We start from the raw sequence: 14,253 nt of genomic DNA on the forward strand, positions 1-14,253 counted from the left end.
TAGATCCTTAACTCTTTAAAATGAAACCAAATGGACGAGTCATGATCAGCAGTCATCATGCGGTGCATGAGTGGTCCCCCATCGGCGGGTCCATTTAGTTACAAACTCAGTGACAGCTAATCCACGACTGAATATGTAATTGTTTGACAATTGACATATTCTTTTATTTTTTAAATACATGTGTTGGCACATGTTGGGCAGAATGGACTAATAAATATTTTATTTGATGTTTGGCACAATTTAAAATTGATTTTGCATGAAGAAAAAAGCATTCTAAATATGCACCGTGGGCTGATGGCTTATTTCCAGACCGAAAAAAGCATCCTAAATATAAGCAAAGATTTACACCATGGTCGGAGGTGGTGTATTTTCCATCGTATTTCCAGCACAAATCCAAGACCAAAAAACATTGATGAATTTGACCCCGAACTTGAGAATCGTCCTAAATGCCGGTAAGAACAAAATATGATCGTATTTTTGGTCTTAAGTGCTTGATGAATGAGGCCCATAAGCCCATTCCCAAGATGCACCGCAGTCTTTCATGGGCAGATGAGACTTATGGGGGCTGGTGTAAATATTAACAAAGACATTGCCTGCTTATTGTGTCTAAAAAGACATATTTAGCCACTTGTACGCATGCCCCCACCCACTGAAATCAAAATACTAAAATCGCTAAAACAATAAATAGAAAGAAGTAAATGAAAACATTTTAACACTCATCTTTTCTTTTCTCTACTTACAATCTAAAATATGAACCCTTGTTGTAAAAAAAACAAAGTTGTCGTTTAACACTGCATCTCTTCACAACTCCAACATTTCAATAAATAAAGAAATCCCTGTGTGACTTTCAGTGGCGGCTCCAGAGAATTGTGACTGGGGGGGCTATGGGGAGCTGGCTTTTTTTTTAGAGCGGAGGCAAATTCATTTAATAGTAGGGGAGAGCGGGGTAAACTGAGACACCGGGTAAACTGAAACATCCCCTGGATCTAGGCATTGAAACACATTTGTGGTCATGTGACCATTATATGTCTATATTTTCAAGACCCTTGAATGTTCCCCTTGCCATGAAGGAGAGGACCTGGCTGATAGTGCTGTTGAAAACATGCTTTTTTTCACAAAAATATGTTTTTTGCATGTAAAAGTACATTTTCTTGCTGTCAACATAATCAGCTGTTGTGTCACAGCAAATTGAATCGGGGGGAACATTTTATATCATACATGTTGATGAACTACCAACTTATAAATCCATGTGATAGATGCTAGCTAAACATTACCCTGAATTGATAAGAGATGTCCTTTTTCCCAAAATGTGGCTATGGGGTAAAGTGAGACAATTGCTTCGGGGTAAAGTGAGACACTATCTCACTTCATTACCCCAACATGATAGATCAGGAGAAAGCTGTACAAACTTGATTAAAGGGTTTACCAAACTTCTCTCAATTGATTCCTATGTATTTTTCCCTGTAGAATCTGCAAAGTATATTGTTGTATTGTGCATAATTAATGAGATAATTAGCATATTTTACTAATTCAGAGCCTCTGTTCACCTCTTCGTCCAGGACTTTGTTAGCCTAGTTCCAGACCCTCAATCGCTAGCCACACCCCTTAAAATTTTTGTTTTGGCGATTCAGGGGTCTAGAATTGCTCTCATTGAAGAGGCCTTCCTCGTTCGAAAATCCGTACGGCGAATCAGCGTTGTGAATCAGTGTCTTGTGATCAGCGTGGTGGGGATTTCCCAAAACTCATGTGCGTTTCCAAGTAAACAAGCACCGCCGCCGTACCGTACCGCGCGTGTCGCCCGTCGCAGTAATATGCGATCGTATCGATCTCGCTATGAAACACCAGTAGCAGGCATGTTATGTTGTGTTTGATTCCTAGTTCGTAGTGCTCCTATTCTGCCTGTTTCTTTGGTTAGCAAAGCACTAGCAAGCAACAGGCTAGCCACTAGCCAGCCACACATAACAAACTACGTCATCTTCTTTGCTACTGTTGTGTTGGTCAGACGGTGAACCAATCGCAGAAGACTGCCTCTTTGGCAACGCCCATCCCAGCAATCGCCCTGGGTGGAAGCAACTTCAGACTGAATAATGGAGTGAAACGAAATGTCAATTCAGGCTGAGTGTCAGGCTAGGACTTTGTGTCAGGTGAGTGGGTTTTACTGTGGGCAGTAGAACCCCTCAGGTGGAGGGCGACCGGGTATTTCCCGGTGAATCTGTGCGCAACGGTGGGGGCTTGGGAGTGTGGGGGACACGCACCACTGACTATTGCTGATGATGGAGAGGTGATAGCTTAGCTTTTATGTATTATGTTATGTAATGTAATCTTGCCGATTTAGTAAGAGACCCCGTCGCCAATTGCAAGATATTTAAAAGTTATTTGGGGCCATGATGAAATCCATTTCCCACAACTAGACTAAGGATTTATATTGTCTGTGTTATTGTTTACAACCACAATTATTCACGTGTGGCAAGATCGCGGTTCACTAGTTTTTAGTAGGCTATTAGTGTAGGCTTAGAAGCCTTTTCAGAAGTTAATTTAATGTTTTCCATTTAATGATTTCCTTTATCCTCATCTAATCTTGGGCTAATGCACACAACTGTTTTTGCCATGTTTTAAGGCCGTGTTAGGCTTTTCAGAAGTTAATTTAATGTTTTCCATTAAATGATTTCCTTTACCGTCATCTTCCGCTAATGCACGCAACTGTTTTCACCAGGTTTTAAGGTCTTATTTTAGTTGTTTCTCATAAGCTCGCAACCCTCCTTGCCCATCGGCCCCCACCTTTGCGCACAGATTCACCGGGAAATACCCGGTCGCAGGTGGAGGCTGGTAGCATTCTAGACACTGAAGTGGCTTCTGAGACTTCCCAGCACAACACACACGCACGCACACACAAATGCACACAGGCAGGCAGGCAGGCAGGCAGGGCACACACACACACACACACACACACACACACACACACACACACACACACACACACACACACACAGTCACACACACACACAGTCACACACACACACACACACACACACACACACACACACACACACACACACACACACACACACACATGCATGCACAACTGTTCCAGAAATGGACCTGGGAGTACCGATAGGGGAGGTCTTTGCCTGGGTGACACCAGAAACCCACAGTATTTTTATTGTTGCGACCGTAGGTCGCAGTTACTTGCACTCCTATACTATCCAAACCTCCACCGGCTGTCAGTCCGTCCGTCCGTCCTTCCCTCCCTCAGTCTGTCACTCGTCACACGTCACACTTTTCCCCTACTCATATCTCCGCCACCGTTGCCCCGATCAATGCCAAAATGTCCACACAAACTCCTTGCCTGCCAAACTACAACCTCCAAGGACCCCCGGAGCTCCAGGGACCCCCAGGTCCCTGGGGGGCCCTCAGGTGTAAAAATGACCAAATGTGCAAAAATGACCAAATGACCATCCCAACGGGGCTGCTCACAGGGAATTCCCGGGGGCCACTGACTCCTGGTGCTCCAGAACGGATGCAAAAGTGGTCGCGCCCCCAGTGGAGGACCCCCGCTACTGCAGCACACATAAAATGCCGTAACTCGGGCTAGGAGCGACCGGGAGAGCCGGGGCTGGTACCTATTCGTCCACCTCGGCGGCGTGGAGACCCCACCCCTCATTTTTCACATGTCCCACTTCTAGCGCCACCATGAGGCCGATTCTTGCAAGACACATTTTTGAACACTGCTCCTACAGATTTTGCCCTAAAATCACGCAAACCGGTACACAGTATCTCTACAGTCATGTCATCAAAATGCATCTGTCCCATCTAGCGCCGCCATCTGGACGATTTTCGAAAAACACATTTTTGGACACTGCTCATACAGATTTTGCCCTTAAATCACACAAACCGGTACACAGTATCTCCACAGTCATGTCATCAAAATGCATCTGTCCCATCTAGCGCCACCATCTGGATGATTTTTTGAAAAAACACATTTTTGGCCTATTTGTGTATTCAAATAGATAAGCGACCTAATGGTCGCTTATCTCCCGATTAGGGAGTCTTACTGGTTTATATTTTAATGGCAAGTACACCATTTCTGTCTCCATACTGCTGACTGCTGTGACTTTGAAAATGAAAAATAAAATCTATATCAAATAAAGAAGGAAGATGCTTATTCTCCCTTCAAAGACCCACCACACACAATCAATTTTTTTTTAAATCAGTTATTTGAAATAAGATGAATAAAACACAACATTTGGCGTTAGTGACATTTAGCACAATTCTTTTCAGAGTGACAGTATAGACTAGAGACTGCTGGCTTTGAAGAGAGGGTTACTTGAGGACAGGAGGAGATCAGATTCAACCAGCTAAACTAGTTTTCTTTTTGGCAAGGAAACTAATAGTTGTGGTTTTCATTAAGGACAGGTATTCTGTTGACGAGAAAGGCTTGGAACATTATTGTGATTCCATTCTAGTTAAGTAATGGAACATTGGAGGAAGAAACTTGAACACTGATTAAAATGACTGTCATGGTATGGAATGCAATGTCACAACTACTTTCATGTTTATCCTGATGCAACACAACAGTATCATGCTACAAAGGAAAGCATTCAAAAAAGAAAAGAAGAAAGAAAGATAACGCATTACCCCAACATGATAGACAGGGAGAATCTCAATTGATTCCTATTTATTCTTCCCTGTAGAATCCATTTCTTTTTTTACATATTTTATTTTTGTTTTTGTTTTGTTTTTTCAATTTTTGAACTCAGACAAACACAGAAGAGTACAGTAGAATCCATTTCTGCAAAGTATATTGTTGTATTGCATAATTTAATGAGATAATTAGCATATTTGACTAAAGGTCCTCGATGCACGTCCCACTGGGAGGAGACCCCGTGGCAGACCAAAGACCAGATGGAGAGATTATATCTCCAGACTGGCCTGGGAACGCCTCGGTATACTCCCAGAGGGAGTGGAGGAAGTTGCGCAGGATAAGGAAATCTGGAGGTCTCAGTTGGAGCTGTTACCCCCGCGACCCGATTCCGGATAAGCGGTTGAAGATGGATGGATGGACTAAATCTCTGGGGTCCTGGGTAAGTGTGGGAGACGTTCACCTCTTCATCCAGGACTTTGTGTCAGGTGAGTGGGTTTTACTGTGGGCAGTAGAACCCCTCAGGTGGAGGCTGGTAGCATTCCTGGACACTTAGTGGCTTCTGAGACTTCCCAGCACAACACATACGCACGCACACACAAACGCAGGCAGGCAGGCAGGCAGACAGACAGACAGACAGACAGACAGACAGACAGACAGGCAATATACTTTGCAGAAATGGATTCTACAGGAAAAACTGAGAAAAGTTTGGTAAACTCTTTTATAATATATCATATTATTTGACACATGTCATGGGTGGAAATGACAGGACAAACACTATTAAAATAATTTCTGCTATGTACATTTTTGTATTGTGCATATTTAACCTGGTTAACCAGGTTTTATGTTTTTATGGTAGTTTTAAAGAGAAAAAGGTAAGTGGATCACTTTACCCCCTTGATTTATCTGGTCTGTCTCAGTTTACCCCGATGCTGGGGTAAAGTGAGACACAAGACCACTTTTAACAATCATATTTTCACTGCCCGTCTTGAATACATTCTGATAACTTCCATTGTTAGGAAACATCCCAAATTACTGGGAAATTTGTAAAATGTTTTAGATTCCCCAGATCATTGGCAGTTTCCAGCTCCAAATCTGAGGACTGTAGGCGATCGCATAGGGTTTTTGTGTGGCTGAAGATGCTTTATGATTTTATAGGGTTTACATAGAAGTCATTCAATTGTCTTTCACATATTCATATGCATTTTATTTATTTATTCCTTCAATATTTTTCATCAGTATTGGGTTTGTGGGGTGGGGGGGCTTAGGGGGGGCTAAGCCTTCATCAGGGGGGGGGCTAAAGCCCCCTCTAGCCCCCCCCTGGAGCCGCCACTGGTGACTTTGTAACTCTGTGCCTCTGTTTCAGGTCCAGATGAAAGTATGCAAGGCAGAGAGCGAGACTTCCTCTCCCGGAGGCTCCACGCTGCAACTGCAACAAGCTGGCCGCAAAATGAGTGCCAGCCAACAACACTTCCATAGACCAGGTATACTGTCTCTCTCTGTCACTCGCTTTCTCTTTCTCTCTTTCCCCCTCTACACTAAATATCTTTTGTCGAAATGAGCCAATCTAGAAGCTTACAACACGTCAACATTGTGACATGTCGTGAACTTTGTAGATGTGCTTTTTCTGTCAACTGTTTTGCCCTAAAAACAGGGGCGCGATGGTTCTGAGGTTACATTTTAATATATCGTCGTTGTCGGGTGGAAACCTTGTATCTCTAAAAACGGGTCCCACCCTATTTTACAGTGCACTGTATTTGTAATTTTAAAAGCGATTTAAACTAGTGAAAACAGCCGATCTGCAAGCACACAACGCCTCGCACTGCGAGGCGTTGTGTGCTTGTAGATCCGCTGTTTTCACTAGACCTTTGCGATAGTCTTGTATGATGAACCAGGGCTTTACTTTATGAAACTAGACCAGGTCACCTGGTTGTGCCAGACCCGCAATGAAAACTAGTATGGCACTGAACTAACACATGAACACACAGGATTTTATAGTCTCAGCAACAAAGCGTAGTGAGCTTGTAGATCGGCTGTTTTCACTAGTATGGCACTGAACTAACACATGAACACACAGAATTTTATAGTCTCAGCAACAAAGCGTAGTGAGCTTGTAGATCGGCTGTTTTGACTAGTATGGCACTGAACTAACACATGAACACACAGGATTTTATAGGCTGAGCAGCTGGAAATGTTTGTGAGCTTGTAGATGGGCTGTTTTCACTAGTATGGCTGTGGGGCAAATGTTTTGCAGCACTGAACTAACACATGAACACACAGGAATTTATAGTCTCAGCAGCTCGTCAGCCAACTCAACTCAGCTGGTCCCGTACAGGTGACGGCACTCAAGGCAATCAGCCGAGCAAGGGAAGGGAGGGGCAGATGAGCAGTCAGAGGCAAACACAGGCACACTGAGGAAAAGAGGGACACTGAGGAAAAGAGGGACCGACCGACCGACCGACAGACCGACAGACCGACAAAGCCTTATGTAGGCCGACCCCCTGGGTCTGGCAAAAACATACAAATTTGAAACTTGGAGATACAAGGTTTTTGACCGACAGTGACAATATACTGTATATTCTTTCTCCATGCTGTATTTCAGACAACGGTGCCAACATATACAAGAAACCTCCCATCTACAAACAAGGTATGTACCATGGCTTCTCCAGATTTCAGATTACGGCGGAAAACGTGGGAGTGAGTCTGCAGCTCTAACTGCAATGTTTAGAACAGTTTACAGTTTAGGAATTTAGCTTTTAATCCAAAGTGACTTACATTAAAGGGGAAGACCACCCATTTTCAATACTGAACTATGTCATTAATATACCTTAGAGGAGTTGTGTGGAAATAGAAAAAAAGTTCCCCCCCTTCTGTGTTGCCTAGAACTGGAGGATTGATTTTGGGGTTTGTATTGTAAATTACAACTTGATGACATCACACATTGTACTTAACAATACAAACTCCAAAATCAATCTTCCAGTTCTAGGCAACACACCTTTTTTCTATTTCCACACAACTCCTCTAAGGTATATTAATGACACAGTTTAATATTGAAAATGGGTGGTCTTCCCCTTTAAGTAGGTAAAACAGCACTATAATAAGCAAGATAATAATTATGTCAGTACATCAACAGCAATACAACAAATGCATAGGAATATCAATCTAGAAATATAATAACATAGGCAGACCATGCACCCAATCTTCTAAAAACGTCTAAAAACCTAAAAAAAAGAAAAGATAATAAAAAAATAAAAATAAAAATGTCGTGTTTCACACTCCAGATGTTGGCAAACATGTGGGAGGAAGCATCATTCAGTCCTCCAAGTTTCCAGCAGCTCAGCCACCGGACCCCAACCAGCCCTCCAAGATAGAGACAGAGTACTGGCCCTGTCCCCCCTCACTGGCCTCTATGGGTAACACACACACACACACACACACACACACACACGCACGCACGCGCACGCGCACACACACACACACACACACACACACTAGTGCATTAACGAAAAAGTCGACAAGTCGACTCCCACCAGAGAAAGTCAAAAGTCGAAGTTGGAAAAAAACAGTTCTATTGTGAAAATAGCAGATCTACATGCTCACAACGCATCGCGAGGCGTTGTGAGCATGTAGATCGGCTATTTTCACAATTATTGCCTCTATATATTTGACAATTTTTAACTTGTCATTTTAGAGGTATTAAAAAGTCTTAAATTGGCACTTTAGAAATGTGAAGATACCCTGTATACACTTAAACTTTATGTTGGTTTGTTTACAGTTGAGTGAGAAACAATGTTTCACATTTAGTTAATCATCTGGGGACCCCCCAAAATAATTGGGGGGTCGTGTTTGATGTGATGACGTCATCAAACGATAAAGTCAACTCAACTTTTTACTGAGTCGAGTCGACTTGCAAAAATCACAAGTCGTTAATGCCCTAACACACGTGCACACACGCACACACGCACACACACACACACACACACACACACACACACACACACACACACACACACACACACACACACTGTGTACACACAGTATATGCCTCTATGGGCAACACACACACAATAGTCATAATGTGCCACAACATTAAATATGTGTCCGGTTGTGTGATTGTGTTCCTGTTGTGATTGACAGAGATTGAGAGATTGAAGAAGAAGATGCTGGAGGAAGATGAATTTGAAGACCTGACGGAGGATGTTAAAACACTGAACCTACAGGAGCTGGAGAGGGTGTGTGTGTGTGTGTGTGTGTGTGTTGGTAAATGTGGTTTAGGGGGACAATTGACAAGAACACTCACCTCATTAACGGGACATTTTGGATTAGCAGGGCAGGACTGGTGTCCTGCTAATTCATGACAATTCTGAAATAGCAGAAGTGTTTCACTTTTTTTTTTTGATGTCCGGTTAATACACATACACCCGACGGAACTGGTGTCCTGCTAAAACATGGACAATTCTGAAATAGCAGAAGTGTTTCTATTGGTCTAGAGAGCCCAAATCCACCTTTTTTTTTGATGTCCTGTTAATACACATACACCGACGGAAGTGTCCTCCTAAATCACATCTACACGTATGTGTATGTGTGTGTGTGTGTGTGTGTGTGTGTGTGTGTGTGTGTGTGTGTGTGTGTGTGTGTGTGTGTGTGTGCGTGCGTGCGTGCGTGCGTGCGTGCGTGCGTGCGTGCGTGCGTGCGTGCGTGCGTGCGTGCGTGCGTGCGTGCGTGCGTGCGTGCGTGCGTGCGTGCGTGCGTGTGTGTGTGTCTATACGCATGCAACTGAGCAGCAATACCATATGGCCCCCTTCACACCTGGCATTAGAGTGATTTTTTTTAGCTAACATTCTGTTTAACAATCCATCCTGTCTAATTGGTGATCAGTGTGTACAGTGTTCTGACATGAGGAGCCAGATACATGTCTAATTGGTGATCAGTGTGTACAGTGTTCTGACATGAGGAGCAGTGTGTACAGTGTTCTGACATGAGGAGCAGTGTGTACAGTGTTCTGACATGAGGAGCAGTGTGTACAGTGTTCTGACATGAGGAGCAGTGTGTACAGTGTTCTGACATGAGGAGCAGTGTGTACAGTGTTCTGACATGAGGAGCAGTGTGTACAGTGTTCTGACATGAGGAGCAGTGTGTACAGTGTTCTGACATGAGGAGCCAGATACATGTCCAGCAGACGGTCGTCCTTCATTTCATCCAGTAGTTTGAGACAAGAGGCGTACTTGGATTCGTATAACGTAAAGATGATGTCACGCACTTGTGGCTCTAACTCATAGAGTATATATAAAATAGAGAGCGGACGAGCCCCGCCCCCACTATCATTTCAATGCAAGTGCTCAGTGGCGTTTTGAAGCAACGGCTACGTGCTAGCATGTAGCTAATCCAGGTGCATTCTGGGGAATGGCTCCACTACGCAGTGGAGCCAAACGTCACGAATGACGTCACGAACGACGTCGACGTCCATTGAACCCTATTGTAGACCCCAGCGCCGCGCTCTTATGCTCGTGCATGTATGTTTCACCCCGCCTGAAATTCCAGCTTTGGCCAGTAGGGCGGCTGCTTCAATATTTACAAGCCGTTCTGGGGGCTTGCTCTAACTCTAGAAATAACTTAAAAGGTGCTGCTGGACATTTTCGTTGGAGCTCCTGTCTGTCAAATGTTGCCAGTGCACAGAAACCTTCGTACACAGCTACGTTACTGGGAGACAGAAGCTCTGGAAAATCACAGTGGTCGAAAGAGGCTAGTAGGAAGCACTTGGCAGCTGCTAGAGATAGTACAGTATGTGATCCCAGAAATACAATTTTCTGGTGTTAACAGCAGGCTCAGCAGCATAACAAAACTAAACTGTATTGACATTTCTCTTTTGGCTTTTAGAGAATGTAATGTTTTGGGAGAGTGTCATCTTAAAGCCACACCTGAATTTACAATGGCTGAACCTGTGGTCCACAATGTATACTGCTCAAAGAAATGAAGGGAACAAAATGTTCCCTTAATTTATTTTAATTTATTTGAGTATAGTATACTGTATTACTGCTGAAAGAAAGCTCAAAGAATTAAGGGAACATTTTGTTCCCTTCATTTCTTTGAGCAGTTATGTTAGTCTCCCTCACCAGGTGGTTTAGATCATAGAATATGCCTGTTATTGCCAGGTTTAAAGGGAGCAGTGGTGGAAAGTAACTTATTACATCTACTCAAGTACCGTACTTAAGTACATTTTGAGGTACTTTTACTTTACTGGAGTATGCTTGGTTCTTCATGTCCTGTTCTCTAGATCCAGTCCAACATGGGCCGGCTCATCCTGAAAGAGGAGAATGAGAAACAGAACGAGATAAACTTCCGTAGGAAGACACAGTCACTTCCTGACAGGACACACATGCACTCTAGTAAGGCAGCTTGTTTATTTCTTGATGGGTTTTAAATCATTGTTGTGATAATCATCAGTAGTTTTGTTCTAACTGGTCTCCTTTGCTATAGCAGGTATATCTACAAATAAATCCCAGTCCTCTCCAGTCCGATCAGGCTTGACCAGGGTAAGTGTGTATTATTTCTATTAAATATTGGAAAGAAATTGGACCTCTTCCTTTCTTCCTTCACAGATATTACCAACGATAGACTACTAATGAAGGCTGTTCCGTTTAGTGTAGCACGTTGGTTCTCAAACCTTTTAATTTCAAGGACCCCCATAACTCTGAGAGAGTACAAATGGATCCAAATGGACCCGTACACTCTCAGAGTTACACACCCTTATGGGCCCCAATTGGAACCCCCTCAAGGAACCATGACTTGACCATGACCACACTTGGTGTAGCAGTGTTTCCAGTGAGCCAACATGCACAATATTAGCACCCTTTTTGAAAGTTTTACCCAAAATGGAACAGAGCCTCATTCGTATCATTGGTAAGAATTTCTTTCCAATATGGCAGCTGAGCATAGAGCAAATCGTCACTGTCGGGCAGAAACCTTGTATCTCCTAGTTTCAAATTTGTATGTTTTTTTCATAAAGCATAAAGTTGATGAACTTTATCATGATGAAGCAGGGCTTCATCATACAAGACTGTCACACGAAAAATAGTGAAAACAGCGGATCTACAAGCACACAACGCCTTGCGGTGCGAGGCGTTGTGTGCTTGTAGATCGTCTGTTTTCACTAGTTTAAATCAATTTAAAAATGATAAACGGTTTTGGAGGTTTCCACCCGACAACGACGAAATAGTAAATTCCCAGGAGTAGGGCCCGACAAGTTTTGTGCTTCTCCTTAACGCCTAATCCTTTTTCTGACACTTGAACAATGTATGAAAAAAAATATAATAATCATTAAATGCACTTTCATTATTTATGCAATTTGTCTGATATCCGAAATAAACTGAACTAAACTGAACTGAAGTACCTTCAACGTTTGGTAGTATCTCCTGAACCATCAGTTTGATACCCATGATGCATTACATGCATCAAGCATGTATAATACTCAAACATTTAACAGGGTATGCAGTAACTGGATGACATTTTGAAAGCTACTCTCTCCAACAATTTGTTTTATGTTTGCAGATGCAGTCGGCGGAGTTCTCTACGGAAGCAGATAAGGGACAAGCTGGTACGTTCTCTCATATTTATTTACATATCATTTTACGTTATCATAAGCGTGTTAACGAAATTGTCTTTAAGAAAAAGCTGTGATTATTTTGACTAGCTGGCGGCAAATGTCTTTGCATTAACAACTTAACCTTTACGTTTTTACTTTTACGCACAAAAAAATAGCAGCTCTACAAGCTCTGCTGTTACGTCCAAATATAGGGATGCCAGGTTGGAAGATGTTAAACATGCTGTACTGAACAACTCTCATGCTATTTAGTTGCTGCAGTCGTGGAATTCTGGATCAATCAATAATTGATGAGGAGGCTGAGACAATATTCTAGGTGGTGATGGATATGCTTAATGTACATGATATCATGGGGAGAGGTACAATAACACTCGTGTCGGTGGTACGGTAGTTCTGCCAATGTGGTTGGTAGTACATCATTGTGGTTGTGATGATAAATGTTAAATAAATAAAAGTGTTAAAAGTGGATTATGTGTTTTATCTGGTCTTAAAAAAAATCTTCATTTTGTCTTCACAGCCGCTGAGGTAGGTTTCTGGGTGAATGTTGTCTGTGCTGAATGTGCATGTGACCAACACCGAAGCATTATTAACGCCTGAACTTACATTTAACACCTGCATGTCTCTTCCCAGTTCATTTATTAATTCATTATTAACTCCGTTTCATCTCAGTTCCCAAGAGTGCTTCTCTCTCCTGAGAATGTTTGCTCACACAGTTCTATGTGTTGTAGTTCTATGTGCGCTTATACGGCATTGTGTTTGCCTGGTCTGTGATTAACTGTTAGTGTTTCTGTTGACTTGATGTGCTTTTAAATGTGTGTGTATGCTCTGTTCACCTCAAATAACCTCAGAGGACATTCAAGTGTTTCTATGTAAAGTATTTGATCTTGCAATAGACTCTGTTCCTGGCGCCGTACTCTCATAGTGACACTGCTGTTATTGTATGCGATTGCAACAGGCTGTACAGTTGTAGAAAATATAATAATATATGTTAATACAGTAGAGGGTATGTGCATGCATAAAGTGAATGGCAAATTGACTGGCAAAGTGAGTGGCAAAGTGAGTTTAACATTGTTTGATGCAATCAGATAGGACCTTTGTTTGGATGTATGGGTTGTCATGGCCAGAATGTAGTTTGAGTAGCAGCCAATCAGTAGGCGTTCCCGCATAACTTCCAGGTATGATGATGATGTCACACATTAAGTATGCCCTTTTCTGGTGTTTGTGTGTGTGTGTGTGTGTGTGTGTGCGTGTGTGTGTGTGTGTGCGCGCGTGTAGAACGGAGATGCTCGGAGGGAGAGGATGGACAGAGGAAACTCACTGCCCAGTATCCTGGAACAGATGGGGAGTGTGTTTCCACCCATGTGTCCTACACTTAGAACCTCATCAGTGTGTTTCCACCCATGTGTCCTACACTTAGAACCTCATCAGTGTGTTTCCACCCATGTGTCCTACACTTAGAACCTCATCAGTCACTCTGCTGTCAGCTGGAAACCTTGGATGTCCCAAACCTCTTACTCTTCGAGATATATGGGGGGGGGGGGGGGGGGGGGGAAAGACCCAATGGTGTCCCAATGGATCCAATGTAGTTATTTAGTCGCAAGCTCTATTTGCCCATAAAAATCAGGAAAGCACCTGTGTCATTTTAGATTTTAGAGTCCCTGGTAACCAAACATTTTCAGGTGTCAAAATACCTAAATATATGTACATAAATAGTACCCCTGGGAACACAGAAGCATTTTTTTTCTATTGGAAATACCATATGGTCCTATCTGGAATTGCAACGCATCATATACGAACTGTGTTCCAAATATAAACAACAAATCAAAGCCAGGAGATTCAGTCAGGTATGTGACACTGTGTAGTTTATGATATTGAGTTTCGTCTGTGTTCTTTTCTTCATCTTTGGATAAATGAGTTGCCTACTTTTGAAGCTCCTACATTTGGCGTTGTCCGTTTGTACTCTCAGGGTCACATTGGCCAAGCTTTCCGTGACGCTTAATGAAATTAACTCATG

The 14,253-nt window shown here is 42.8% G+C and overlaps 1 protein-coding gene across 1 annotated transcript in view; it reads left to right on the forward strand.

Moving 5' to 3' along the window:
• The window catches only part of LOC308299144 (dematin-like), a 32,540-nt gene that overhangs the window by 13,398 nt on the left and 4,889 nt on the right, over positions 1-14,253 (forward strand). The window contains exons 7-15 of the mRNA XM_080742862.1: positions 6,006-6,123; positions 7,242-7,286; positions 7,921-8,052; positions 8,777-8,871; positions 10,914-11,025; positions 11,120-11,172; positions 12,188-12,233; positions 12,757-12,830; positions 13,515-13,586. Coding sequence (XP_080598988.1) covers positions 6,006-6,123; positions 7,242-7,286; positions 7,921-8,052; positions 8,777-8,871; positions 10,914-11,025; positions 11,120-11,172; positions 12,188-12,233; positions 12,757-12,830; positions 13,515-13,586 — 747 coding nt within the window. The remainder of the gene's footprint in view (positions 1-6,005; positions 6,124-7,241; positions 7,287-7,920; positions 8,053-8,776; positions 8,872-10,913; positions 11,026-11,119; positions 11,173-12,187; positions 12,234-12,756; positions 12,831-13,514; positions 13,587-14,253) is intronic.

The sequence above is a fragment of the Nannobrachium achirus genome (genome assembly GCF_963921795.1).
Source record: "Nannobrachium achirus genome assembly, chromosome: 15".
Lineage (NCBI taxonomy): Eukaryota > Metazoa > Chordata > Actinopteri > Myctophiformes > Myctophidae > Nannobrachium > Nannobrachium achirus.